This window comes from Mauremys mutica, chromosome 10, assembly GCF_020497125.1.
Source record: "Mauremys mutica isolate MM-2020 ecotype Southern chromosome 10, ASM2049712v1, whole genome shotgun sequence".
NCBI classification, from domain to species: Eukaryota; Metazoa; Chordata; order Testudines; family Geoemydidae; genus Mauremys; species Mauremys mutica.
Genome location: NC_059081.1, coordinates 16658328 through 16685877, shown reverse-complemented (window position 1 = coordinate 16685877; position 27550 = coordinate 16658328). Strand labels below are relative to the sequence as shown.

Sequence of the window (27550 nt, the reverse complement as noted above, 5' to 3'; positions counted from 1 at the left end):
GCAATTCTAAATATAAAATAAATCATTGTATGTGAAAGACTAAATTGATATACTACCTGAAATTGCAAGTGACAGATTTGATCAAGACTAGTTAGAAACATTTATCACTCAAAGGTCTAGAGACAGAAAGATAGAGAGAGGTTACTTTAAACATTAAAGGGATGGGAAAAGTAGAGTGCTTGAAGAAGGGCAATGTAATTTATCAGAGGAATCACTTTCTACCTGCAGAGTTGATAAGAAAGCAGCTCAGCAGACAGAAAGTGGATCAAATAATGTTTCCTACAGGAGTGTGTCGAAGGGCAGCTCCCAGGGCTCCTCTCTTCCCAGCAACTCTATCAGCGCTCAAGGAAGCCACAAGAAAAACAGCAAAACAAAAGCTGATATGGAAATGCAGCATGAGACACTGGTAAGTTCTTTAGTGCACAAAAACATTATTTCCCTTTTATTAATTTCTGGATGTGCTTTGTTCCTTATTGTCAGTACAGGCAAACAATACAATAATTGTTTACATATAGTAGAAAGAATTTTGTAACTAGAGAACTATAAATGAATGCCAAATCTGACAGTTTGATTATGGGCCAGATTGTACGGCTATTCATGAAGATCATACTGCTTTTACTGGCAACTCAATTTCTGTAAATATATTTGCACAATGACGCCATAATCACAGTGCAGCACGATGAAATAAGGAGACGGTTTTCCTTTCTTTCCCCTGAAAACTATACACTTGCATCAAACATTCTTCTGATATGATTGAAACCATTAAAAAGTAAAAAGTATAAAACAAGGGGGAAAAAAAGCAAAGTACTGAACCAGATTTAAGGATGTTTGTCACTATCAAACACACAAGTGAGAATTGGATACTTGACTTTCCATGGGAAATAAGCCCCTTAGCTACCATTTGTACCTTTGAAAAATTTCCCCCTTGAAGTGAATTTTGTGCTTCTCTATAGTTTTAACTGGATCTGACACTTTAATTTATCCAGAGAGCATAAGCATTACAATTCCTAAGGAAAATTGTTTTAAGCACTGTCAGTTCATGAGCCCTGATTGTGCAAAGGTCATGCATGTATTTGCTTAGCTTTACACATTGTGAGTAGTGCTTGCTGTGCATCAAATGAATAAAGCTAAGAATTTGTAAATCTTTGCAGAATTGTGACCTAAGATCTTACTCTAAAGATACCCTTAATTGTGAAGTTTTTAATAATTAATCTTAGAACTCAGCTGAGAGTGATTTCTCCTTTAAAGTGGACTTCTTCCATGATGTTATAAAGTTTCAAATACCGGTGGTATATAGATATTTTAACGCTAACCGCATTTAATTTTGTATCATAAAAACTTTCTTCACTCTTCATAGTTGTGTTAACCATATTTTCCCTTTTTTGCAAAATAATTTGAATGTTTGTACCAAATGTGTACAGTGTACAGCATTAATTTAAGCATATCATTTTTGTTCTGACAAAATGAGTTATTAAAATACAGCACATGCTACCATTTCGTATGAGAAAATTTGAAATATGAAGTAATTAAATATTTCTCTGGGTCATATTTGAAGGGTAAAGCAAGTTTCAAAAGGCTTCATAAGGAGAATTGGAAAACCTCTTAGTTTACAGAGTGCTTAAGGTTACAGTATCACAGACATACTTTCAAGTCCAGGCAAATGTGTATTTGTATTTTCATGCAAATAATGTCTTTACTAAAAGGATATACAAGGTCATTTTTTAAAACTCTCTCAGAAAGCATTGGCAGAATGAATGCTTTGGAAAACTTTTTGCTCCTGGCTTCTGTGGTATCATCTCTTCTTTGAAAATGTAGATGTCCCCTGCATTATAAAACCACAAATTATAAGCATATCTAAGGCTGCCCTTGTAATGTCACTGAAAGGAAAGAGAGAGAATGAAAGTCTGGAAATGTGCAATATGCAGGAAATTCAATCCAACTGATCTAGAACTTTGATAGCAAAGCGGAGCCCCTTATCAGAGCCACTCAATTTAACTATGCCTCATTTAATATGGTCCTGACAGCTTAGGGTATATCGTCACTGTACAGAAGTACAAAAAGCTCTGAACCATTGCTTCTACAATTTCTTTTTTGCTTTCTTATTATTTTCTAATGCTGCAATAATTTGCTATTCTTTTTGTCTCTCATTTTGTTAAGTCTTTCTAAATGTAACAATAACAGTCATTTAGGACTTTAAGTGTATCTTTAAGAAACACACTTCATTTTATCAGTGAAGTACAAAGATTGTCCTTAATATACATAAATAATGGAGAAATGCTAATTATCCTATTTAGCTTCTAAGGACAAATTAGTCATGGTGAAAAGGCATTACCTATCTTATACCATACGTCCCTTTGTTAAATAGGAAATCAAAGTATTGTAAACTATATTGTTTTTGAAGATTCAAGTTGCTTCAGTTGTGAATTCCTTATGAATTTTGTTGAGTTTAATTCCTAAATGAAATAACTAGTGCCAACATGTTGAGGACATTTAGAATAGAGAAAATGAAAGGACATACTTTGTGCTCTTAAGTCTAATTTTTGAAAGAAATATGCTGTTAAATAGGATTTATAAATTAAGAGGAATTTCAGCTTCTCCTCCAAACTCATACAAGAGAAACAACTGAAACTCTTTAAATTCAAAGTTCATGCATTTTATTTCTAGCTCTTTTCATTATTCTTTAGTGCCTGCTTTCTTTGAAGAAGATTGCAAAGGATTCTGTTTAGAGAGATATCTGTGATTGAAAACACTAGCATGTGGTAGCATAGACCATTGTGTATTTTTTATAAAAAGGAAAAATAAACGCTTTTTGAGAAAACAGCATAAATCTTTTAAAAAACCTTAAACTAAGAGGATTATTCTTCTCTTAACAATGTAAAGTACATTCAGTAATGAGGGTCAACACTGAAACTGGCACTTGTACTTCAAATCTCATATCGTGTATACCGCTTTTTAAAAACCTGACAGTAACATGAAGCTCTTTTAAACATTAACATTCTAGAAAGTGTTTTTTCAAGTCTTTTTTCTTATACTTCATAGAATTAAATCTTTTCTCTTTCCAAGTGCTAATTAAAGGCACGGGGGCCTATTATGCCATCCTTTATGCAGCACTTATCCCTGATTTTTGTGCAACTTATACTAGAGAGCCCCATTACTTGGCTTTCATATTTAAAAGAGATAAAACTAGCGTCTCATTAACAGCAAGCTCGAGCATACACCTTTGGGAGGGATACACAGCCACCAAATGCATTATGTTTAAGTTAATCAAAAAAGGTACCTTTGGGGCCAAATGCTGCTCACTCACACTTGTAGTCCCATAGGCACAAAACGGTAACTCCTAAATGTTCTCTTCTGACACAGGCCTCAACTCGTTCAGACCATTGGCCATTACTTCAGGTGAGATGCAACAGCTTTGAATGGCACTGCCAGGATATTTTGGCTTACAATATGCTGTAAGTGGTCTATGGTGGCTCATTCCACCGGAAAAGTGATCATGAAGTGACATAGAGTCAGCCTAGGGGTAAATTATGCCACACCCTCACTACTGCTGGCATAGTATGGAAATGGGGGCATGGTCAGGACAAGTCTATGCTAGTCCTGAGCTAGGTTTTCATCAGCTATGAGACTACTGTAACACAGTGTGGGGGGAGAAGTGGACAGAGTAGCACCAGAATCAGGGCCGTGGAAGTGAGAAATTTGAGCCACCTGTGCATACAGCTCCCTGAGTTGCATTCTGGGCATTTTGGAATACCCAAGGACATAGACCTCTATCATGAAGTTTAATAAAATTAGCAGGACACATACAATCTGTCATGACCTATGGGTCTTGAACCCAGCTTGTTGACAAGGACCTACCTGGGACCCATGAAGACCAGCCACAGTGTCAGGCTCTGCCCCTGAGGTCCACTTGTTGGAGCCCCATGGTGGCTGATTGGTCCACTGACCCTACTTAAGCCAGTAACAGGAAGCTTTTGAAACAGCCGTGCTCCATTCCTGCCCCCTCTCTGCTCCTTTATTTCCTGCCATCCAAGTTGTGGGTCCAGACCTCCAGTTTGTTTCCTGCCTCTGACCTTCTAGTTATTCTGACCCAGCCTGATACTGGTTCCTGACTTTTGGTGCTGATCTCCAGTTTGTCTTCTGCTTCTCATCTCCTAATATCCTGCCCTAGCTTACTTCTGCGTCATGACTGTGGGATCTGGCTCAGACTGCTGGGTCAGGCTGCTTATGTCCTGGCTGTGACAGAATCCATAAATGTGAAAAGATTACTTTATCAGTCAGTTAAGTAAAACCATGCACATATTCTTCTCTAGTTCCACATGCCCTGAAGAGTTCTGTTCCCCAAGAAAAAAGTTCTTATAAAATCTTTCCACTTAAAAGAATACATGACTTTTGCAAATTTATAGAGCCGAATCCTTGACTTACTAATGCTAGTTATGAGAAGTCAATGGAACTACCTGTGTGAGTAAGACAAGCAGAATCTGGCCTATGATACATTTAAAAAAAAACTAATTGTTTTGCAAATAATAATAAATCCTAAGATTTTAGATTGAGAAGCATTTTTAATACTTCTTTGAATGTATATAAAGTACAATAGATCCTGGAAGTGGCTTAGGGCAATGAAGGGCAGTTAACAAGTATTAATTAGAGCACCAAGCAGTGAAAGAGTGAATTTTTCTTCAGGGCTTGTTCTCTTTCAGGACAGCCTTAGCAAGTATTTTCCTTTCTGTTTGACTTATACATATTAGCATGGTGTAAGAAAAAACATACGCCCTTGGATCTGAATTATAGCCACACGTGGTGCACACTGAAGAGGTTTTTCTCTGTACATGTAAGAAGCAAGTTGACAAAATGCATTATAGGAAAAAGCTTAACTATTTGTGCACCCATTTTTACGAATAGGAGAGAAGAAAAAGTGTGAATTATGCAGTCCTCTCAAGCATCACCTAGAAAATCTATGAGGCTAGAATCACACATTTTAACTACAGTGCAATAGAAAAGATCAGTATAGGGATCTTTGTGCATGATTCATTTTTTAAAAATATGATTGGCTTTCTAGCTAGCCTTTTAACAGGTGGAAAAGAAGACACCAGAGTTAAATGATTGCAAACCGAATGAGGAGATACCATGTCACACATTAAGTTCACCTCATATTTTCCTTAGCATAAAGAATGACATGATATTCCTGGAGAGAAACAAATACAGAGTCATGAGACCTGAGTGTATTTCTGTATTCTTATTAAAATGGATTGTAGCAGAAGTAATTTCCTCTTGAGGAATTACATCTCCCCAAGTCTTAATTTTTCTTGACAGCCGCATATCATGGCTTTTATTAGAGGATTTAGAATCAAAGCTGTTATCTTTAGACATCTTTCATGGAATGAGACATACAATATATTCCTACTTTTAATACTTGAGCAGCTAAACATTTCTGAAAAGATATTAGGATAATTAAGGTAAATAATCAGCTAAAACAATAAAACAAAAGTGCATGGCTTCACACCATTTTTGGTCTATGCTACCAAAAGCAGACATGTGAAGGATGTTTTCTTTACTTTGATTTTTGTTGTATTATGTGCAGACTAAATTGGTCACAGAAAGCCAGCAGGAAGATGAAGAGGACACCATCACAAGCACATGTCAGACTCACGTAATAGGTACAAAACTATATTTTATACAGGTATTAATGATGCTTTTTTTTCCTGGTAAAACAATGTTTAATCTCAGTAGCTAACCTAGCTACTAAATTGTCCTTTTTAAAAAAAGACTTTTTCTGCATTGGTTTGCGAGTCCAGAGGTACAGATACTGACACCATGCTGACACCAATTGTGGAGCAAGGTGCTATTCGATGAGTAAGGGTATTGCAACCTGGCCCAGAGGTTCCAACTGGAGTATTCCATTTACTATGGCCTGGTCCTGTAGTAGTTGTTCATGCCAAACTGTCATTGCTTTTTGTAAGAGTTCAACCAATGTATAATCTGTAACTATATACTCTGCCTTGAATAAGGGATGGTGATTAACTGTATCACCATCTAACCACGCTGGAAATCAAACCTCCCAGTTGCAGCGTAGATTCACCTTATATGTACATAAGAACAGCCGTACTGGGTCAGACCAATGGTCCATCTAGCCCAGTATCCTATCTACTGACAGTGGCCAATGCCAGGTGCCCCAGAAGGAGTGAACCTAACAGGTAATGATCAAGTGATCTCTCTCCTGCCATCCATCCTCACCCTCTGACAAACAGAGGCTAGGGACACCATTCCTTACCCATCCTGGCTAATAGCCAGGCTGGTGGTATATAGGTGGCTCGGGACTCAGTCTCAGGTACTTCTGAATGGGAAGCCTGGCTCTGTCTCAGTGTCATGGTATAGCCACGAGTAAGCCACTTAAATTATCTGGGTAACATCGTCACCCCTGCTCTGGCCCTTCAATGCTGGGTAAAAGCACCAGAGCAGCACAAAGGGGCTCTAAAAAACCCAGATCTGCCCCAGGGGAGGATTTTCCCAGTACAGGCACTGTGATGGTCAAGGGTAAGGCAGCCTTCTGAGGACCTCTTCATAGGCTCTGGTATAGGGGATATGCCAAGAGTGACAGAGGGCTTGTCTGTATGTGGTGCTGTGGAGATTCCAGGCAGCACTGCAGTGATTCCAAGCCAGTCCTGCATTTAATAGAGCACCCACAGCTGAGGATCCAGGAATCCAAAGGTGGCTTAAAGCCACTTTAGCCACCTCCTCCCCTTGGGCTGAGAGTTCTGGCACAGAAACCACCCTCTGTTCCCTGTTGTTAAAATGTACAGACCTGGCTTTCAGGGTTTGTTGTGAGGATTCATCAGTTAATGTCATAGAGGTCCTAGAAGATGCAAGGCAGTGCACTCTATAGGTGTCATTGTTACATAAAAGATGGAGTACATAGAAGGGCCCTAAGCAATGTTTTTGTTTTTTAGTGTTAGCAAGCTGGCCCCAATTCAGGAAAGAACGTAAACATGCCACGTTTCATTTACTTCGTAGCCCAACTGAAAGACATACTCAACCATCCTTCCTGCATAGAGATGCTTACCTGAATCAAAGCTTTGCTGTGTTTTATGCTCCTCTTATGCTAGTCTGTTCCCATGTTGATGTTTTTGCTGCCAGCTCTCAGCATGATTCTCTGTGGATACCAGACTCCAGCAGGTCTGCATTACATACATTCTGTTTCTGACTTTCTCAGCAGTCATTTCAAAACCATAATTTAAAGTTTATTATGGTGAGTTGTTGTGTAGCTACATTGTAATGAACCTGGCATACTGTCATTTTTCTTCTATGCTCTAGCTGAAGGAACTAAAATCTTACAAAACAGAGCTGAATGAGTTGAAGAAAAAAGACATTCTTTACTATAGTTGTAAATGTAAAATGCTTAAATTGGTATCAGTTCTGCACAATTAGCTAATATGCAAGATAGATAATATTTTACAGCCTTCAAACTTGGCAGCATGTAAGACAACTCTGATTCATCATTTTCTAATAATTAAATCCTCCTGAACCTGTCAAACAAATAACATGTAAACTATCAGTTGCTAATCTTTTATTATTAGGCATTTGATCTAAATAGATTTAAAGATATTATAGACTCTTTGGGTTAGCCAAAAAAGAGGAGAATGTGTATTAATAATAATTAGAACATTTTCTCTTTATATTGCGCCTGCATCCAAGGACCATTCAGTGCTTTACATTCATTAATTAAGACTCTTAACACTTCTTTTGGGCAGATAAGTATTATTATACCTATTTTATTGATAGGGTAATTTGTGAGATAGGCATATGATATGATAAAGCTATGGTCAGTCTGCTAGTGATTAACAGAGCACAGAATAGAATCCAGAACCCTTAGCACTCAATCCCCTTCTCTAACTAGGAGTTCTTGCTCCTTCTCTTAATTTAACTAAAACACAGCATCTCACAAGCCTGCATAATGTAATTGTTTCTGTGTTTTATTTCCAGTATGTCATTGGTTGGGCTAAATCAATATGGGACAAAGGCTGCTGTCAAATGAAACCATACAGTGACTTGAAATCAGTGAGAGCACTGTATGCAGAGTTTGGGCCCAAGAAATGCTGGTAAAATGAATTAAAAATCAGCTCATTATTAATTGCACTGCAATTAGTTTCAGCACTGTGGATGGAATGCTAAGCAAATTATTGATAGGGCAGGGATTGGGGATAGTGATCCAAAATGTTTCAGGATCTACTGTTGGAGCTAGACATTTAACTGGTCTGTTGAAATACAAGATACTGCCAGGTGGGATGTATGGATTTGATATTTGTGTTCAGGGCTTAATTTCCCCAGGTGAGCAGGGGTTTGAAGTGTCACTGAAGTACTAGTTACAGCTCTTGGGGAGGCATTATCCTACTACAGCAGTGGCCCTTGCTGTTTATGCTGAGTATTTGATCTGAAGTGCAGAACCATGCAAAAATTAATAAGAAAAAAGTTTTGAGGAAAGGCTCAGGTCAGTTTCTCTAGCTAAATTCATCCAGCGTTAATTGGCAGACTCGAGAGACGTTGATATGTCAATAATGCAGAGGAGAGGAAGCTAACAAATGGTTGAAAGGGGCTTAAGGAAGTCTCAAGCTAGACAGAGGGTTGGGCATACAAACTGTTAAGTAACATTAAAAATACATTGTAGACTTAGGTTTTTTGTGACAGAATAAAAATATACTCAGGTCAAGGTTTCTTTTATAGTTCTGCTGTACTATGGTGCTTAATTCCATTAAAGTTCTCGATAATCATCTCTACCTTATAGGAGGCACTTTCCTATACCATCATTTTTTGCTTTCCAAGAACAACCTTGCAAAAAGGTTCTGCGGTTTAATTTAAAGGTAATCTGATCAAAAAAAGGAAGGTCTGTTTTTCACAAGGCTTTTTTTGTAGATTTCCTTATTTTAAAAGAATGTTTGGTTGAATTCAGTGGCGTTTTTAATGCTCCTGAAATTATGGGTTATTGGTCTTTTGCAGCAAGGATTGTATTTTTAGGTGTACACCTTTAAGTTTTACACAAAAGAAAGAAGACAAGTGATCAAAATTAAATTTCAGTGGGAAACAGGAATGCTCTGGATAGCAAGTTTAATGGATAAATGGATAGCAAGTTGGTAAGATGTAAAATGCTGTTGACAGTTAATAGGGTTGACTTATAAAGTGAAGTGTCAGCATTAAAAGTTTTTGATGTGGTATCAAAAATCTGTGCATAATATCCTTATCCAAAACTGCATCCAAATATTGTCTCATTCAGTACTTACAGTAATTTAATCCCAATAGCTTTATACCCTATATAAAATGAGGAGCAGATGAGTTTTTCTACCTACAATATCCATCTATCTAGGGGTATTTATAAGTCACCAATCGCTTTGGTATTTAAGTGTTGTCTCTCACAGACTTACTTTCTGCTCTAGGACAAAGCTTTGGCTTATTTCTTTGAGCAAATTTCTGTGATCTCAAGATTTCTCCTGGTAAATGTGCATTCACATCACCTAAACAAAAGGCCACTTTGGTAAAAATGGCAATCACTGTAAGTTTCACTGAGGTGCAAGGACAAAGTGGTGTGAGGAGACAGTGTTATAACTCCTGACCAGGGTCATCTTAAAATTCTTAGATTATCAGACAACCTGTGGAACTCTTTGCCAGAGGATGTTGTGAAGGCCAAGACTATAATAGGGTTCAAAAAACAACTAGATAAGTTCATGGAGGATAGATCCATCAGTGGCTATTAGCCAGGATGGGCAGGGATGGTGTCCCTAGCCTCTGTTTGCCAGAAGCTGGGACTGGGTGACAGGAAATGGATCACTTGATGATTATCTGTTCTGTTCATTCCCTCTGATGCATCTGGCATTGGCCATTGTTGGAAGACAGGATACTGGGCTAGATAGACCTTTGGTCTGACCCAGTATAGCCATTATGTTTTTATGTAATAACAAGATGTGGGCGGTAGGAGAGATACATTTTCTCCCTCCCTATTCCTCTCATCATCTTCCTTGCCCCAAATTGTCTGTCAAACTCCATCTTCACGCTCATCAAAAGAACCCCAAACCTGCTCTTTACTCTTGATCAGACCATGGGTTTGAGCATACGTTTTATGCGGCTCCATAGATACTGTTTTGTACTCTCCAATTCAGTATCTTGACATTCCAACTGCATCTCTATAAGGCCCCTATTCAGAACTGCTCTTCCCATAGATCCTTCTTATCCAGCTAGAGAAGCATGAGTTCTCAGGTCATTTCTCATCAGCTGCCTGCATCTGTGAACCTAGTTGGTTTCCTGCTCACGTTGCCCTGAAACCAAAAATATACTGAGCGGGTTCCCAAGAATAGCTCCTGCTCAGCCCATTTTCCCAACTGAGCCCTTTAAGTCACTGGAGGCTGCTTTTCCATAGCTTGTAGGTCTTTAAGTGCCTTCAGCAGTTCAGCAAATTCCCAGAACCAAGTATGGATCATTTTGGAGGTAGGCTACTGGGGGATATGCTTTTCTTTCTAGTGTTATTCCATCAGCATACCTAATGGTGCTATGCAGGTCTCACTGTCATAATTAGTAAATATGCATGAAATTATCCCACTATCCTCTTTTCCCTCCAAGCAAATGATTAATTAACATTACAACGCTCACCATTTTTATAAAATGCTGCAGCTGGGTAGTTTGTTACGTTGATATTAAGTAAGTTATAACTGTCTGGTTTCATGTTTTTTCATTTTGAGAATATGAAGATAGACATGATGGAAACAAGCTCGATTAATGTGGTTTATGCATTGTCTGACACTTGTCATCCTGTAATATACTGTTAAGCCTGACATATTTGAGTAAATACATTTACTTTAGAGAGTCCTGAAAAACTGTGGGCAGATTAGGTGATGGCAATAATGAATTATCAAGATAAAAATGAAATCACATAACATAACAAAACAAATGACAGTGAACAAATTGATCTGTTGTAGGATGTCCATTTAGTAAAGATAGGTGATTGAAATTAAAATGTGGTTAGGAATAGGTATAGTCATTCAGAAGTTGTTCAGATTTGGGGAAGATTCTGGGATCCGATAAGGTGTGTTTTGGAGTCTAAAGAAATCCTTTCTTGTCATGAAACCTTCATGCCTGAGAAAGTAACTTATCAATGTCAGTCTTAATTTTTTTCGTCAGTCCATCGATAGAAATTGAGAAGAATCATTTAGCAATCATCTTATCACAGATAGTGGTTGGTTGATTCATTTTACACCTGATCAGATAAAGGAATGATATTTGCTTTATCTTCTCCTTCAGCACCCAATAAAGCGATAGAATACCTAAAAGTCTCTACAGATAAAAGCGCTAGGTTACTGGCTGTAACAACACTGGTAGCATTGAATCAATTTCCAATCTGTTTCTGATGTGTTTGGAATCTGTACTCTAAAGGTGTTATGTTTGATGTGAGAAATGGTAAGGGGTCACATGTTCCATAAGTCACTTTTATGTGAATAGTGGTACCTGTAGTCATGTACTTATTTGCATGCCCAGAGTGAAATCTGTTTCAAAAGCCCTATGGCCACTGTAAGGGTGCAGGCTCACCTCTGTGGCACCTCCTGCTGGTAGTCTCCAGGAATTAGCTCGATTTCCAGCCCAGAGTGCCCTCTGCAGGCCGGTGATCCGGCTTACCTCACTCTGGCTCCCGTGTCCCTCCCAGGACCCAGTGCCCCGTTATCTGGGGTGCTGCCCCCCTGGCAGTAACCCCACAGTTCTGGGTCTTCCCCTCCCAGAGGAACCCCCACCCACTATCCCCACTTCGCCTCAGTGTTAGGCTAATGCCAGTCTCCGTCTAGCCCCCACTCACTGGGGTGGACTGCAGTGTAAGCCACTCATCATAGGCAAAGGGGGTTTGGCCCTGCTGCCTCTGCCTACCCATGGGCTGCCCCCTGCAACCCAGTACCTAATAGGCCTTATCAGGCCTGCAGCCTGGGGCTCTCCTAGGCCAGAGTTCCCTGGCTCCCTTGGCCTTTCCCCAGCCCTGCTCCAATCTAGGTTTCCTTTTTGCCACCTTGCAGCACCCTTCTCCCTCTAGAGACAGAGGGAGACTGCCTGGGCCTCTGGCTCATTGCCTCTTATAGGGGCCAGCTGAGCCTACTTTCCCCCAATCAGCCCAGGCTTCTTGCCCCAGCAGCAGCCCTCTCCTGGGCTGTTTTAAGCCCCACAGGGCAGGAGTGGGTAACCACCCCACTACAGGCACATACAGGTTGACAATTAAGCCTTACAAGAACCCAACCATTGTGAGTGCGTACACAGATTTTAATATGAGTGCTGGCTGAATTCAGGCTCTGTAATGGGGCTACAGCTTATCAGCCACATTTACAGCCTACTTGGCCTCTATACCTCAGCAGCTTGAATATTAACAAATGTTAAAAATAAACTATTTACCTCTTGCAACATCAAAGCCTACCAGGCCTATATACGTTCTAGATGATGTGGCAGGGTGCCTCATGCTCTCACAGTCATTTGGCATAGTATGCAAGGATAGCCCCTGTGGACTCATGCACAGATTTGCAGACAGGACAGAACTAATTACAGGAAGAAGCCATTCAGACTAGTACCTTCACCTGCTACTATCCTACAAAAGCACCCACTGCTCCTGCCAATTCCTTTGCATTGCAGCTCTGTGTGCACTCATGAGAGAGCACTTTTCAAAATCTCTGCACCACTCAGTCTACAGGCACAGGACTGTTTGGTCACGCAGACAGGTGGGGAGCTGTCGTGTTCCATATGTAATGATAACATTTGCGAATTATGTGCCCAGCAGCAGTACAAAATATGCCACGTAAAAGGGGTGGGTGTGCAGACAATTGGTAGATTCCAGTGGTCTCTCTGTAGTTCTTTTCCTCTCTTTCAGAGCCATCCCAGAACAGGTTTAATATTATCTCAGTGCCTGTTGCTCTTCATGCCCTCACCCCATTCCCCCCCACGCACACAAGTGTCTTATATTCTGACCAGGCAGCATCCCTTGTATTTCCCCCTTTCTTCCTGTCTCTGGGTATGTCTACACTACCAGATTAGTTCGATTTAAGTTAATTCGAATTTTTGAAATCGACCTTACAAAGTCGAATTTGTGTGTCCACACTAAGGACACTAATTCGACTTTGTGAGTCCACACTAACGGGGCAAGCGTCGACATTGGAAGCGGTGCACTGTGGGAAGCTATCCCACAGTTCCCACAGTCCCCGCTGCCCATTTGAATTCTGGGATTTCCCCACAATGCATGCTGGGGGGAAAAATGTGTCGAGGGTGGTCTTGGGTAACTGTCATCATTCAACGTGCTTTCGGACGTCTCAAGGGGAGGAGCTTACTGACTCGCTCAGATCTCAGCGAAACCAATATCCCCACTGTTATTGCAGCTTGCTATGTGCTCCACAATCTCTGTGAGAGCAAGGAGGAGACCTTTATGGTGGGATGGGAGGTTGAGGCAAATTGCCTGGCTGCTGATTACGCTCAGCCAGACACCCGTGTGATTAGAAGAGCCCAGCGGGAAGTGCTGTGCATCCGGGAGGCTTTGAAAGCTAGGTTCCTCAGCAAGCAGGGTAACCTGTGACTGTTCAGTTTCTTTACAGAGAAGCTGAACCTGCCCCTGTTTCAGTTACTGTTGACTGTCCTCTGCAGTTACATACCCCGTTCACCACGTTTCCCCCTTTCCAATACACGGTTAAAAATAAAGTAAATGGAACATTGTTAATGAACAACGTTTTCCTTATTAATGACTTCACGTTAAAGGCTTGAAACAGGGACGCAGACTGTGCTGGGTAGGGTGTGCAGTGATGGAAAGACCGCTTCTACACTCGAGGAATGACAGGCTCCTGCTCCTAGAGCGGTCTGCAGTGCCAGACTGGTTGTTTCAACGGAGCCTGCCATCCCTCCTTTTCGGGATCCTGTGTGCGGGGGCTATGTGACCTTGTGGCGGGGGAGGACGGTTACAGATTCCCCTGCTGCGTGGCTCTGTGGTCCAGGACAAGGACTGCTACATATGATCTGTAACCACCCTCCCCCGCCACAAAGTCATGTAACCCCCCCCACACACACAGAACATGAAAACCACCTCCCAGACTGACAAGGGTGCCTAACTGACTGCACTGTGTGTGAGACCTGCTGTTGATCCTGCCCCCGTGTCTGTGCCCTGGTAATGGTGACTGTCCTATGCAATTACCAACCCCCTTCCCCCCCCTTCACACAAAGTCTTCTTTAAAAAAAATGACGGAAACAGTAATTAACAGCAAACTCTTTTTAATAATCAACTACACAGTTAGGGGATGAAACTGGGATTGGGGCTTGGGTGAGGCGGGAAGGAAAGGACTTCTCAACATTTAGGGAATGAGAGCTTTCGGGTAATTGAGCACTCTGCAGGGGTGCAGTGACAGTTTTCACGGCCCCTGGTGCCCCTCCTTCTTGTGATTTTGGGTGAGGGGGGGACAGGACTTTGTGGCAGGGGAGGGCGGTTGCAGATACAGTTCAGGGGGGCTCTCTGCTCCTGCCTGCGGTCCTGCAGAACATCCACAAGGCGCTGGAGCGTGTCCGTTTGCTCCCTCATTAGTCCAAGCAGCGTTTGAGTCGCCTGCTGGTCTTCCTGCCGCCACCTCTCCTCCCGTTCGCTGTGTGAGCGCTGCTGCTGAGAGAGGTTCTCCCTCCCGGGGCATTTCCTGTGTGGCTGGTCAGAGCATCCAAGCTCGGACTGCTGTCCAGAGCGTCAACAGAGTGGTGCACTGTGGGATAGCTCCCGGAGCTACTAAGGTCGATTTCCGTCCACACATAGCCTAATTCGACACAGCAATGTCGAATTTAGCGCTACTCCCCTCGTCAGGGAGGAGTACAGAATTCGAACTAAAGAGCCCTCTATGTCGAATTAAATGGCTTCCTGGTGTGGACGGGTGCACGGTTAATTCAAATTAACGCTGCTAAATTCAAATTAAAGTCCTAGTGTAGACCAGGCCTCTAAAATCTGACCCCAAAGGACAAAGAAGGGCAGAATGGAGACCTTCTTTACCTGCACCTCTTGGTTTGCACATTGGAGAGCCTCACCTACCATGCATGAACTGACAATGATGTAAAGCAGTCTTTCCCAGCTCCACATACAAGGGATCTCTGCCTATCCATGACGACTCTGCCCACGTGAGTGTTCCCATCCTTGGGATCCGTATGCACTTTGCAGAGCCTTTAGAAATCGTGTGTGCAAATACTGTGTGCTGCCTAGTCCCTTGACTATTGTTTAGTTATTAAGTGTCTTCTGAAAAGTATGTATGAAGCGATAGTATGAAGGAGTCTGCAATAATGGAATGCAATTTTATGTGTATATTTGAAGATGGTGAAGAATATTTTATTGCGAATAAGAAACTAGCATGCATTTGTATCTCCCAATTTATGTCAACTTACCTTCTTCACAGTCTGACAAAGACAAATAATTTATTCCTACTTCAAACAGATAATACACATAGCAGTTGATAATTGCCAAGTCTCCTGCAGCAATGCTATGGTATACTGTTTAGCTCTCCTTTCTGTGGAGAATATTAATATCTTGGATCAACATTTCCTTGTTAGTCGCAATGATTTGCTGTTCATTTTATTTTTTGTCATTACATTTATCCACCTGGAAGTACTAAATTATGTAACTGGAATGATAGAAAACCTGGTGCTTCCTACAGTTATATGCAGGTAATACTCTGATTAATATTCTGGATACTTAAAATCTACTATTCTCCAGGATTTAAAATACCATTTAAACTGTGGCTCAGAGCCACAGTTCAGAAGTCACTGGAACTATATTGATTTACCCCAGCTTAAGATCTTGCCCGATTTATCCTAGTTTATGTCATGTATATACAGAATACACCAATTATCCCAATTAGGTGGGGTAGTATAAACCATTATTCTCCGTATAAATATGATTTCCTTATATTTTAGACTTTTCTACTTTACAGATTATTGCTTTTGGTTAGTACATATTTTGGTTAAAACCATTTGTAGACACATCTTCATCACTCTGTGTGGAGCTTTGGTCATGCATTTCCCATTAAACTACTTCACATGTCTGTAACAGAGCTGAGGAAATATTACAAAACATTTTCTATTAATGTTTGTTCGGGTTTTTTCCAATTCACTTCACTTGTGCACACACTGATTTTCTGTTCTGTTTGCACAAATGGTGAAATGGGTTTTAGGAGCATGAATTTTCATGAAAAACAAATTTTAATCTTGAATGCTGAAATATGCTTGAAGTGCAAAAAATGAATTTCAAATGTTTATTTTAATATGTAATTCAAAATTCACATTCTTACCAGTTAGTTACATAACTCATTCAAGCCTGTCCAAAGCCTATTGAAATCAATTGACTTTAAGCAGCATAGCACAATTTCAACTATTCATAATGTAATCTCCACAAGCATGAAATAGTCACTGAATAAATTCATGCGTCACTTTGAATATTTAATATATCTGAGAATTTCACAATCTGAGGTCCATTCATAAACAGAAAAAAAAATGTATTTTATTTTGTCTGTCTCCAGCCTCTAGCAGGCAGAGAGGTACAGTAGGCTGTTCCCAACCGCTCATGCTAATGATGTTTTTGAAACACCACCTAGCATTTATATTACAGACATTTGTTATGGGGAAAACACTTTCTGAAAGAAATCAGTATTCATTGTTCTGGCTTTAGATCATGACCATTTGTCACCAACTGCTGCTTCCTGTTTACACACAGTTAGCTTTCAGATACAGTGATTAGAATATCATCTGGTCTGGAGGAGCTGAACTTGGGTGCTGAAATAAGAAAGATTATAGTTCAACTGAAGAAAAGTCTGTTAACAAGTTTTCATTACATTAATTGGGAAATAAAGCCATTTAGTTGCGTGTGTGTGTGTGTGTATATATAACTAGTTATTACCATTATGATTAAGTAAAATCACCCTCTGGGCATAACTAATAAAAATTTTAAAGCCTCATTTAATATTTATACAGCTTTTATTTTAGCATTGTTTTGTGCTATTAAAAAAAATTGGTGACGTTACTAAAATAAATATAGTACGTTCTCTTTTGCATTTGCAATATGCAAAGCTTCTTGTGCACATCTTTTATAAATGACTTCACAGTGCCTGAGACAACATTTATGGACTCAGCTGTCACTGCTCTCGTCTGTTAACTAGCGGAAAAGCGAAGGAGGCACCCCTAATGTGAATGAGACCATGTGCCTGTTACACGAGGTTCCAGTAAGAGCATGTAATCAGTGGCCTCCAACCTTTACAGTCAAGTTTCCTGGTTTATCCTAGACTAAGACTTCAGTGAACTCTGGCTTCCAGCCTCAGTGGTACTAGGGTTGAGACTGAGGTTTGGACTGCTCATAACTGAATGTGAGTAAAAACAGAAAACATGCTAGGATTCAGTTCATGGCCTATATGCCTGTGGTGCTCCGTTTATCTATGTAGATACTTGTATGGCCCATCACTATTGTATCTGAGTGCTAAACATTAATGGCTTTATTCTGACAACTCTCTTGGGAAGTAGGGGAATATCCTTAGTCTCATTTTTAAGATGGAGAAGTGAGGCACAAAGGGAAAGATTTTTTAAGGTGTTTAAGTGCCTAACTCCCATTGAAACCAATGGCACAGAAATCAATGAGAGTTAGGGGCCTAAATAGCTGTAAAAATCTGAGCCAGAGAAATTAAGTCCCAGGTTTTACAGATATTGAGGCATTGCTCCACTCGCCGTTGCCACGCCTAAGTCTCATTTTCAAAAGTGATTTAGGCTCCTAAGTCTCAGGCTGTTTATAGGACAGATTTTAAAGGTATTTAGGCACCAAAATATACGGTTAGGTGCCCAGTGGATTTTCAAAAGCACCTAGTGCCCATGTCGCGTTGATTTCAATGGAAGTTAGATGCCCAGGTACCTTTGTGCATCTTTAAGTGACTAAATACCTTAAAAGTCCTGGCTAAGTGACTAGCTCGAGGTCACACAAAAAGCCTGTGGCTGAGCCCCAATCTCCTAAGTCCCAATTCAGTACCTACAAACACTGACTATCCTTTCTCAGGCTGTGGTACTACATGTTTGAACTATGGAAGCAGCAGGAATAGCCACATTTCTTCTGCTTAACTTGGATTAATCCTGTACATTTGGTTTGAGAATTTCACCTTCTCTTCAACTATTATTCATCAATTGGGAGTGCTTAAGCACACTTGCAAATCATTGATGCTGATTGACAGGTGAGAATGTACAACCAAAGTTATGTATAGTTAAAAAGGAGGAGTCTGATCCCTTCCAAAAAAAACCCATTTCTAGCCTGGCCCTGTTCACATCTGGTAAGTGCAGTTCAATTTTGTTAAAAATTCACGATGACTCTTACACATAGAGCTAGAATTTTCACCTTACATCAATTAAAGGTCCTACCATTCCTGTTAAGGCATATCAAACTTGTTATCCTAACATCTAATTTTCTTGGATAAAATCTAAATCTTTTCCCAGTAAATAATTATAGCAAATTGGAGGAACAACTGATGTTTTGGGAAAGATAAGGAACAAGTGAAAGTGTCCATGAATAATTTTGTTCTTACAACTGTTGTTCTTAAAAATAATTGACATTGCCCCAAAAAAAGCCTAAGGTAAATCACAAATGAGAATACATGGGATGAAATCCTAGCAAAACTTCTGTTGATTTGAATAGGGACAAGGATTTCACCCATGATCCCTGCCTCAAAAAGCTTACAATCTGTCTTGTCATAATGCAAGAACAGAGATAACAAAATGGGAGAGGGAAGATGGACAGGAATAACCGAATATGTTAAAAATCAGCATACAACATGGTAGAGCAGAAGATTATTATTACTACTTACTATCTGACTGAATGTGTCTGACTCATTCTTGTAGGCAGAAGTGTGTCTCTGGAGAGGTGGGTGAATGAAGAGAGGGTAGTGATCTGGTATTTCCAGTCAGATAGTTCCATGGATAGGGGTGTCATGGAAAAGAGCATGCAGATATTTGTGGGACAATCAGAGTGTTGAAGTTGGATGGTATGCAGGAAGACAGGAGAAGGGGTGAGACAATAAGAGACATGGTTGGATAAGTGGGGAAGGACAAATAAGGTCCACAACATACTTTTATAGAAAATTTTTAATTAGAAATGGGCCTGAACTGCAACCCAGATTTGATCAACCCTGAGTTTGGGCAAAGCTCATATTTACATTAATCAGTTTGAAGATATAGGGCCTGATTCTTCTCTCACGTCCCCCGGTATTAATTAGGAATAACTCCATTGCAATTAATAGGATTACATCAGCGTAAAACTACTGTAAGTGAGAAGAGAATAAAGATCATATAAATCTTTACCTCTAATCCTCCTCTGATTTTTACCTACAGTAGGCTTAGCTTCTTCAGGTGTGCATATTGGTTATACTTCTAATCGAGACAGTAAACAACTGATGCATTCATCTTTGACTAATTATATCAAATGGTAGTATAAGCCCAAAAGGAATAATCTGCTTTAAAACTGACATCAATCTGGCAGAAGTATGTACATTTTTTTGTAGTTACGTTAGCACTGCAGATGAAGAGAAGGATGTGCAAATAAAGAGATCTGTTCTGCCATCTGTAGTTTAAATTCTTCTTGCCAATGCCACATGTAGTTTAAAGATGTTTATTAACTGGTAAAGCAGTTTTGCAGAGATCTATTTACACTGGAGATATTATTATGAAAGAAGAAAGAGTGATAATTAATAATCTGGCATGTTTCAAAATACCAAAAAAATTAGCTGTGCTCCATATCTGGCTCAAAAAACACATCATATCATCTGTTGCATATGCCAGTGTAACTTTTAGAGACAGGCTGAGTTTCTAATTCAAAGAAAGAGCACTTGTCAGAATATTTTGGGGGGCTTCATTTTAGTGGTTCAAATATGTCGCCTTCATTTTCAGTGCAGTCATTCATCCCGTGCCGACAACCCACACATGAGTTTTATGTGTCACTTCAAACACTATTTTGAAATGGCTAAGTTGTGAGCAGAATGGTCAAGAATTTTCCATACACTGTTTTTCAGCGGAAATTTAGGTTTTTGACTAAATGAATTTGATTGTGAAAAGTGTCTGCTTTCTGTGAAAAAAAATTGAGTTTCTTGTCAAAAGCTTTCAGCCAAAACCCAAAGGATTTCCACCAAACACTTTTGGTTTTTTAGCCAAAAATTAAAAAATGTCTGTACGATTTTTTTCCCCACTAGTTCTAATGATATGTGCCCTCTGCTAAATGTAACCTTTTTTACATAAAGTGGGCCATTAATTGGAAAGAAATTAACACCCTGTGGGCTATGGTAGTTGTAGTTACACTATCCAGGAAGCCATGTTTAATGAGAGCTACCTATATACTGTTTGAACACAGATGCTCTATGTCCCTAAAAACATTTTGTTATTTTTTAAGTTTAGATAGTCAATGTGATAATCTACATGACTTGCCATTAAAATTAGTTCTGGTAGCCAATGTTGTATATACTTTTCTTAGTTCTACAACAGTTATAACTGTTAAAGTATTTCAGTGCTTTGAAGTAGAAGTAATGTTGTTTGTTTACATTAAGGTAACCAGCAAAAATGTTTGTGTTAACCTTGTGATGCCATCTGATTCAGAGTTGTTGTGATTAGCAGTTTCCAGAAATCCTGACACCTTTAGCCAATGGAGGATTGACTTTTGCTGTCAATTGTAGCACAGGTCAGTTTAGGACAATGCTTTGATTAGGGCATGCTGAAATCTAAACCTAGAGATATATAGAGAGGTAAAACTCCTTATCTGCACACATGTCCAGAAACATATATTTTGTTTATCCAACAAGCACACAGACATACACTTATCCTCAAGCACATAAATAGTCCCATTATTTTGATTGAGACTATTTATGTACTTAATTGCTTTGCTGATCAGGGGCTTATTCATTTTATTTCAAATTTAAGGGACTCTAAGGATTGTTTAATCATCATTTTATATGCATGCATGTAATGCATCCCCAAACTTGGTAATACTTAGAACTTACACTGCTTTATATTTTAAAAACCCTACACATATTTTAATTAATTGGAATTAGACTCCTATTTAAGGAATAATTGAGATCTGTTCAGATTATTGGCTAACTCCTGAATAAACCAAACACCTGGTAAGAATTTATGAGTGGAATGTGAGTCTTTGATCCACCATTTTCACAGATCAAATGTTTCGGAAAGCTCTCCGAGTATCCAGAAGAGAATACATTGCAAATGCCTTTTTTTTTCTGAACAAGAATATTTTTGTAAATTATTGGAGCAGTGCATCTAGGAAGCTGTCCTGAAAGGCTATGTCATCACTTCCATTATAAAATCCTATTTTCAGAGATTCAGGCTTTCTCTAAAAATTTCTCCAGGTTGAACTTTGGTTTGTGGAAGCTCAACCCAAGAGTGCTTCTTTGTACCTAAGCTGAAAGTTTTGTAGGCCCTGATTTTGTACATTGAATAATACTTTATTTTGCAGGCAGCCTCCTTGAAATCAGTACTTGCAGAGTAAGGTACTATTCAGTATTGATAAGGGTGACAAAGCCAAGCCTTGTGAAGCCTTATCTTCTTTTTTTCAAATACTGATTTCCCAAATTGCATATAACATGAAACCGGAAACAAGAGGTGTCTTATGTAAGAACCCTTATTTCATGTAACGTGACTGTTTTAAAACAACCCAGGAATTTGGCTCTCCCAGCACTCTAAAAAAACCCACCTCCACAAGGGGAATAGATCCAAGTGCTGGTGCACTGTCTGTACTGGCACTTTACAGCGCTGAAACTTGCAGCACTCAGCGGCATGTTTTTTCACACCCCTGAGTGAGAAAGTTGCAGCGCTGTAAAGTGCCAATGTAGACAAGCCCTTAGTCTGAAATTTCTACACATGCATAACTGTTCAGTCAATTCTTAGATCAGAGAGCATAATGGCCAATGCCTTATGTAGAAGTAACAGCTTGTGGGAGGAAGCCTCGCTAAACCCAGAGGTATTCCTCAAGTTGTGCCATCCATATGGAAATGTGGAGATAGCATTGTTTGCTGCCTGTCACAAGGTTTCAGAGGGTCCCCGTGGAGTGAAGAGGTTTGTGATCCCCTGGAAATGTCCCAAAGTCCTGGGCCTATTTCTGCTTTCAGTTTGGAAGCATGCATCCCCACCACAGAAGTTATAGGGACTTTGTTTTGTAGGCAGAATCAGCTCCAGGCAGAGGAAAAATTCTTTCCATATTTCAGAGACTGATTCTGGACTGTTTGGTCAGTAGTATGGCAGATGGTAAGTCTGTGACCACTATAACAAAGTAATGCCTGTGGAATAGTGCCTCTCTTCCCTGAGGCAAAAAATACAAACAAACAAAACCACCACCACCCTCCCCCCCGAGGAATTTGGCATACTTGCCAGGGAAGATTCCCTAACCATAGCAATTAAGTTCAAATATGACTCCTTTGGGGACATTAATGTTCTGCTGAGTCATTTTATAACCTCGAGTTTGATTATGCAACCTTACACATACTGATCAGCACTTAGTAATGCACATATTCCAACTGAAACCCCAGGGCAGGGCTAAGAGAATCTAAAGGAGTCCTATTTGGGCTCAAGCAGTTTGGTTGGGAGCCATCCCTGGTGAGTGTTCCACATACCTTGATTTGGCAGTTGCCTCATGGAACTTAAAATCCAACACACAAGAATACTTAATACTCATTCACTTAATAATGCAAATCGTTCTTCAAGACAAAACCCACACATCAATGAACAATAGTTTATTTGTATTGATAAAATAAGCTTTAAGGTATAAAGCAGTAATACACATTGAAAAGTTAATGCGCTACACAGAAATTTGTGATGTCCTTTGTGTTTAGATCTAGGGCCAGATTTTAGCTTGTTGGGTTCACATCCTTTTGGAAAATCTGTGTCACAGTGGGAGCTGCTGAATACTGAGCCCTTTTGAAAACCAAGCTCCTGTGGTAGGTGCTCTACACTAAAAACCTGGCACTGAGCTCTTTCGAAAATCTGGTTTACAACATGGCATCTTTTCCTTTTACAGAGATGGTTAGCCAGATACAGCATTCGACAGAAGATCTTATTTTTGGTTAAAGGTACTTGTTTTTATTAAGTGAGACTTACTTTGTGCTCCCAGGTCACTCTTTCATCTAATCAATTGTTTTAGGAACAGCTGGGGACTTCCACTTTTCAAGAATCATTTTTTGGCAATCAGCACAGTCCTTACTAGTCATTTCTCTTGATTATGAGCTCCATCTTTCATGGATGTTAGGTTTCCTAGGATTTGTAAAGATGAGTCATGAGGAAGAGAGATTCTCTGGCACGAGATGTGTTCTTTCTTGAAGCTGTTCCAAAAAGAGTTGATAGTCTTTCACTTCCAATTTGCCTGTATTGAAGGCCACTGCTACTTTCTTGCATGATCAGCATCTATTATTTGGTTTGAGTCCAGTACCAGACATCGGTGTGCTGTAATTAGGAAGGACTGACTGTTGTTTCTAATATAGAATATTTTAAAAACAATGTGATGGAAAAAAACGTTACAAGAGGTGTACTTGTTCTTACAAGCTCTTCTTTTGCAGAATTCCCAATGAAATTGGAATGCAGGATAAGGCCCTATATTAACACTGCAGACCATAAAAGGCATGCTGTTAAGATATTTAGGGTCCAAAATATGGTCTTCTCTTTATCCCTCCCAGTTTATCCCATGTCTTTGCTGAAGCCCTGGAATTCTTTCCATTATTATCTGATCTGTACCGCTCCAAACTAAGATTCCCACATCAGTCACCATCCTTCAGCTAAGTAGAAATTAATGGAAATCTCTTCTTCACTCCTGTTTTTCTTTAGTTGGTAGGGGGTTGTCAGTAAATGATGTCTGCTTATTATCCATGGTGTTTCTAACCCCTGCTAATCCATGTAGCATGTGACCAGGACTGACCCATCAAATGTAACCTACCTTAACACTGTTACAATCTGATAGGAACAGTCCACAGAATTCTAAGTAGCTATATTATTGTGGCTTAAAAAAAAACTAGAGAGATTAAAACTAAAAAGGAGGAAGGACGGTTCAATAGTTAAGACACTTGCTTGCCTTGCCACAGGTTTCCTGTTTGATCTTGGGCAACTCACTAAGGCCTGTGAAAGATCAACACCCCTGAAGAATGAAGTTAAAATGACATAACCCCACTGTTGACAGTGTTCGGTCAACAGAATAATTCTTCCTTCAACCTAGCTACCTCCTCTCAGGGAGGTGGAGCACCTACACCAATGGGAGAACCCCTTCAGTCTGCATAGATAACATTTTCACTGAAGCACTACAGAGGTGCAGCTGCTCCGCTGCAGCATTTTAAGTGTAGACAAGTCCTAAGTCTCTCTCTGTGCCTCAGATCCCCATCTGTAAAGTGAGGATAACGATACTTCCCTTCTTTGAAATATTTTCAAACCTCTAAGAATATTAGAAATGCTGCAGAGGAAAAATAACAGAACATGACTTGACAGAGCACTGCTAACTATAATGGTGTTAAATAGCAAATAGAAATATCATAAAAAGATCAGTACATAGGAGCATAGAAAATAGAGATGGAAAAGATCTATTACAGACTTGGGCAAACTACGGCCGGCAGGATCATCCTGCCCGGCCCCTGAGCTCCCGGTCGGGGAGCCTAGTCCCCAGCCCCTCCCCCGCTGTTCCCCCTCCCATGTGAGCTGTGCTCTGGCCCGCTGCTCCCGCTGGGCAGCATGGGGATCACAGCTGGCTCTGGCTGGGTGTTGCGGCTGCGAGCTCCTGCTGCTGGTAAGAGGGTGGGGAGCGGGGGGTTGAGTAAGGGAGCAGGGGTCCTGGGGGACAGTCAGGGAGGAGGGGGCTGTTGGATGGGGCAGAGGTTGGGGGGGGCAGTCAGGGGATGGGGAACAGGGAGGGTTGGGAGTGGGAGTCCTGGGGGCCCTGTCAGGAGGTGGGGATGTGGATAGGGGTCGGGAGGGCAGTCAGGGGACAGAAAGCAGGCGGGGGGGTTGGATAAGAGGATGAGATCTGGGGGAGCAGTTAGTGGTGGAGGGTTCTGGGAGGGGGTGGTCAGGGGATGAGGAGCAGGGGGGATTGGATGGGTTGGGGGTTTTGAGGGGAGCAGTCAGGGGATGAGAAGTGGGAGGGGATGGATAGGGGGTGGGGGACAGGCTGTTTGGGGAGGCACAGCCTTCCCTACCCGGCCCTCCATACAGTTGCGCAATCCCAATGTGGCCCTTGGGTCAAAAAATTTGCCCACCCCTGATCTATTAGGTCATATTGTGCGTGTCCTACCAGGGCACAACTGCTTGCTCCCATATACTCTCAAGTCCCTTTTCCAGTCCGGTTTTAAATTGCTCAAGCAATGGGACTTCCACCACTTCTTTTGGGAGTATCTGCAAGAGCCTGATAGATCTTGCTGTCAGGATATGTTTCCAGATATTTAACCTAAATTTTGCGTAGTTTCAAGCCATTAGTCCTAAAGCTTCCTCCTTGGTATTTACACTCTTAAAATATAGGTAGATTGCCATAATACCCTCTCTGGGTTGTTTCGCCAAGCTAGCCATGTCAGAGGGGAAGTCTATGTGAGTGAATAGAGAGGGAGGAGATAGGATTAAGCAACTGCATCCCATCCACCACGTAGGGGAGACACAGTTGCATCGCTCTCTCCACTCCATGGCTGCTATGGTGGAGCCAAACACCACCCAGTTGAGAAGACCCAGGGAGAGGGATTTAGTATGAGGCTTTGAGTCATGTCCCCCTGTCAGGAATTTACCAACTAAAACACTTGTTTCCCTGATCAGCAGTAACTGCTCCTCTACAATTTGAATAGACAGTGCATAGGGCCAGGGGCGGCTCTAGCCATTTTGCCACCCCAAGCACGGCTGCATGCTGTGGGGGGCGCTCTGCCGGTCGCTGGTCCCGCGGCTCTGGTATACCTCCCGCAGATGTGCCTGCGGATGGTTGGATGGTCCCGCGGCTCCGGTGGACCTCCCGCAGGAGTGCCTGAGGATGCTCCACCGAAGCCGTGGGACCAGCGGACCCTCCGCAGGCACGCCTGTGGGAGGTCCACCGGAGCTGCCTGCCGCCCTCCCGGCAACCGGCAGAGCGCCCCCCGCAGCATGCCGCCCCAAGCACGCGCTTGGTGTGCTGGGGCCTGGAGCCGCCCCTGCATAGGGCATGTGTGACTAGATGACATCAGCTGAGCCAAAGTGTAAGAAGGCAGGGATGTGAGCTGTCTTGCCATGTGCTATGGTAGGCCTGTTGGGGAACCCTCAAAGGCTGATATCTACAGGTAATCCTGTAGATCTTGGTCATCTGCAAGAATTGGTGGTATGACTTCTGGCAGTGGCACATTAGCACCCCTTTCCTTCCTAGAGGAGGAATGAATTCCTATTGTACATGTTGCACACAGGAAGGAGAGCACTGCACTCTTAATTCTTTTACTTTTTCCTGTAAGCCTACCTCCAACCCTTAATCATGTTAATGTTCTTCTCTGAATTCTCTCCAAACTGTTAAAGAAATTCATACCAACCATTAAGAGCAGTAATTAGTTTCTAGTACATGCCTTTTTAGCCATTGTCATAACAAGAATTTAAGTCATGCCGCTTAGAATGTCTTGCTTTTTATCTTTTTGTTGTGGTTTAATTGTATTTGAATGTGATATTTTTTGTGTTTAATTAAAAAGATGTTTCAGGTGAAATACTATAAGTTACAATTACAATTGACACTTGCTAAATGTGAAATGTTTTTCTTTCCTTAAAACATTCCTTTCAAGATACCCTCTTTTCCCATAGCCCCTTTCACTGTCTTTAAATACTAGTGATTCCTTTAGCTCCACTCCCATCACACAATCTTCCTGTATCTTAGAGTCTTGCTGCCAGATGAGAACATTGGACAGTGGGATAGGAACCTTCCCTCTCCCAGACTCAGGAAACCGGTCAACTGGACGATATGTTTCTAAGCAAGAATCAGCTTTAGAAACTGAAGTCTTCATGTCTCCTGAACAAGCCCTTCCTTCAGCTTCTTCAATAAAAGCCAAAACTCTTGAGCGAGAAGTGCCTTCAACAGCGAAGAGCCCAGAATCTGTGGAAAGCATGATTAGTCATTCAACATCTGATCCTACCATGACGGCCAAAGTTGTACGACCTTTTCAAAGTCGCCTTCCCAAACCGGTCTCCTCAGGTAAAATGCCAATTACACTGGAAATTAGATTATGTCTGCCCTAATGTCTGTTTCCATTAACAGAAGCCCTGTAATAATGACGTTAGATAATGGGAATGCTAAGCCTGTAGCAGAAAAGATTCCTTATGTGAATATATAAGGTTATCAAGTTGGTGACCTGAGTCCAATGGAAATTTGGTTGCTCATAATGCATATCTGTACCTCAAAGAAAATTGTGCAAAATGTTAAATCCCTTCCTCAAGAAACTATATTTGAGAGTAGGGCCAACCCTCAGAACAGTGGTGATTCCCATTGATTTGAATAAGAATTTCATGTGCTCAACAACTTTCAGGATCAGGCTCTCAATTTGCTGTCAGTGGC

The 27550-nt window shown here is 40.9% G+C and overlaps 1 protein-coding gene across 1 annotated transcript in view; it reads left to right on the top strand.

Moving 5' to 3' along the window:
* Positions 1-27550, top strand: part of NCKAP5 (NCK associated protein 5) — a 338664-nt gene that overhangs the window by 268800 nt on the left and 42314 nt on the right. The window contains exons 12-15 of the mRNA XM_045033131.1: positions 229-406; positions 3361-3396; positions 5579-5654; positions 26876-27190. Coding sequence (XP_044889066.1) covers positions 229-406; positions 3361-3396; positions 5579-5654; positions 26876-27190 — 605 coding nt within the window. The remainder of the gene's footprint in view (positions 1-228; positions 407-3360; positions 3397-5578; positions 5655-26875; positions 27191-27550) is intronic.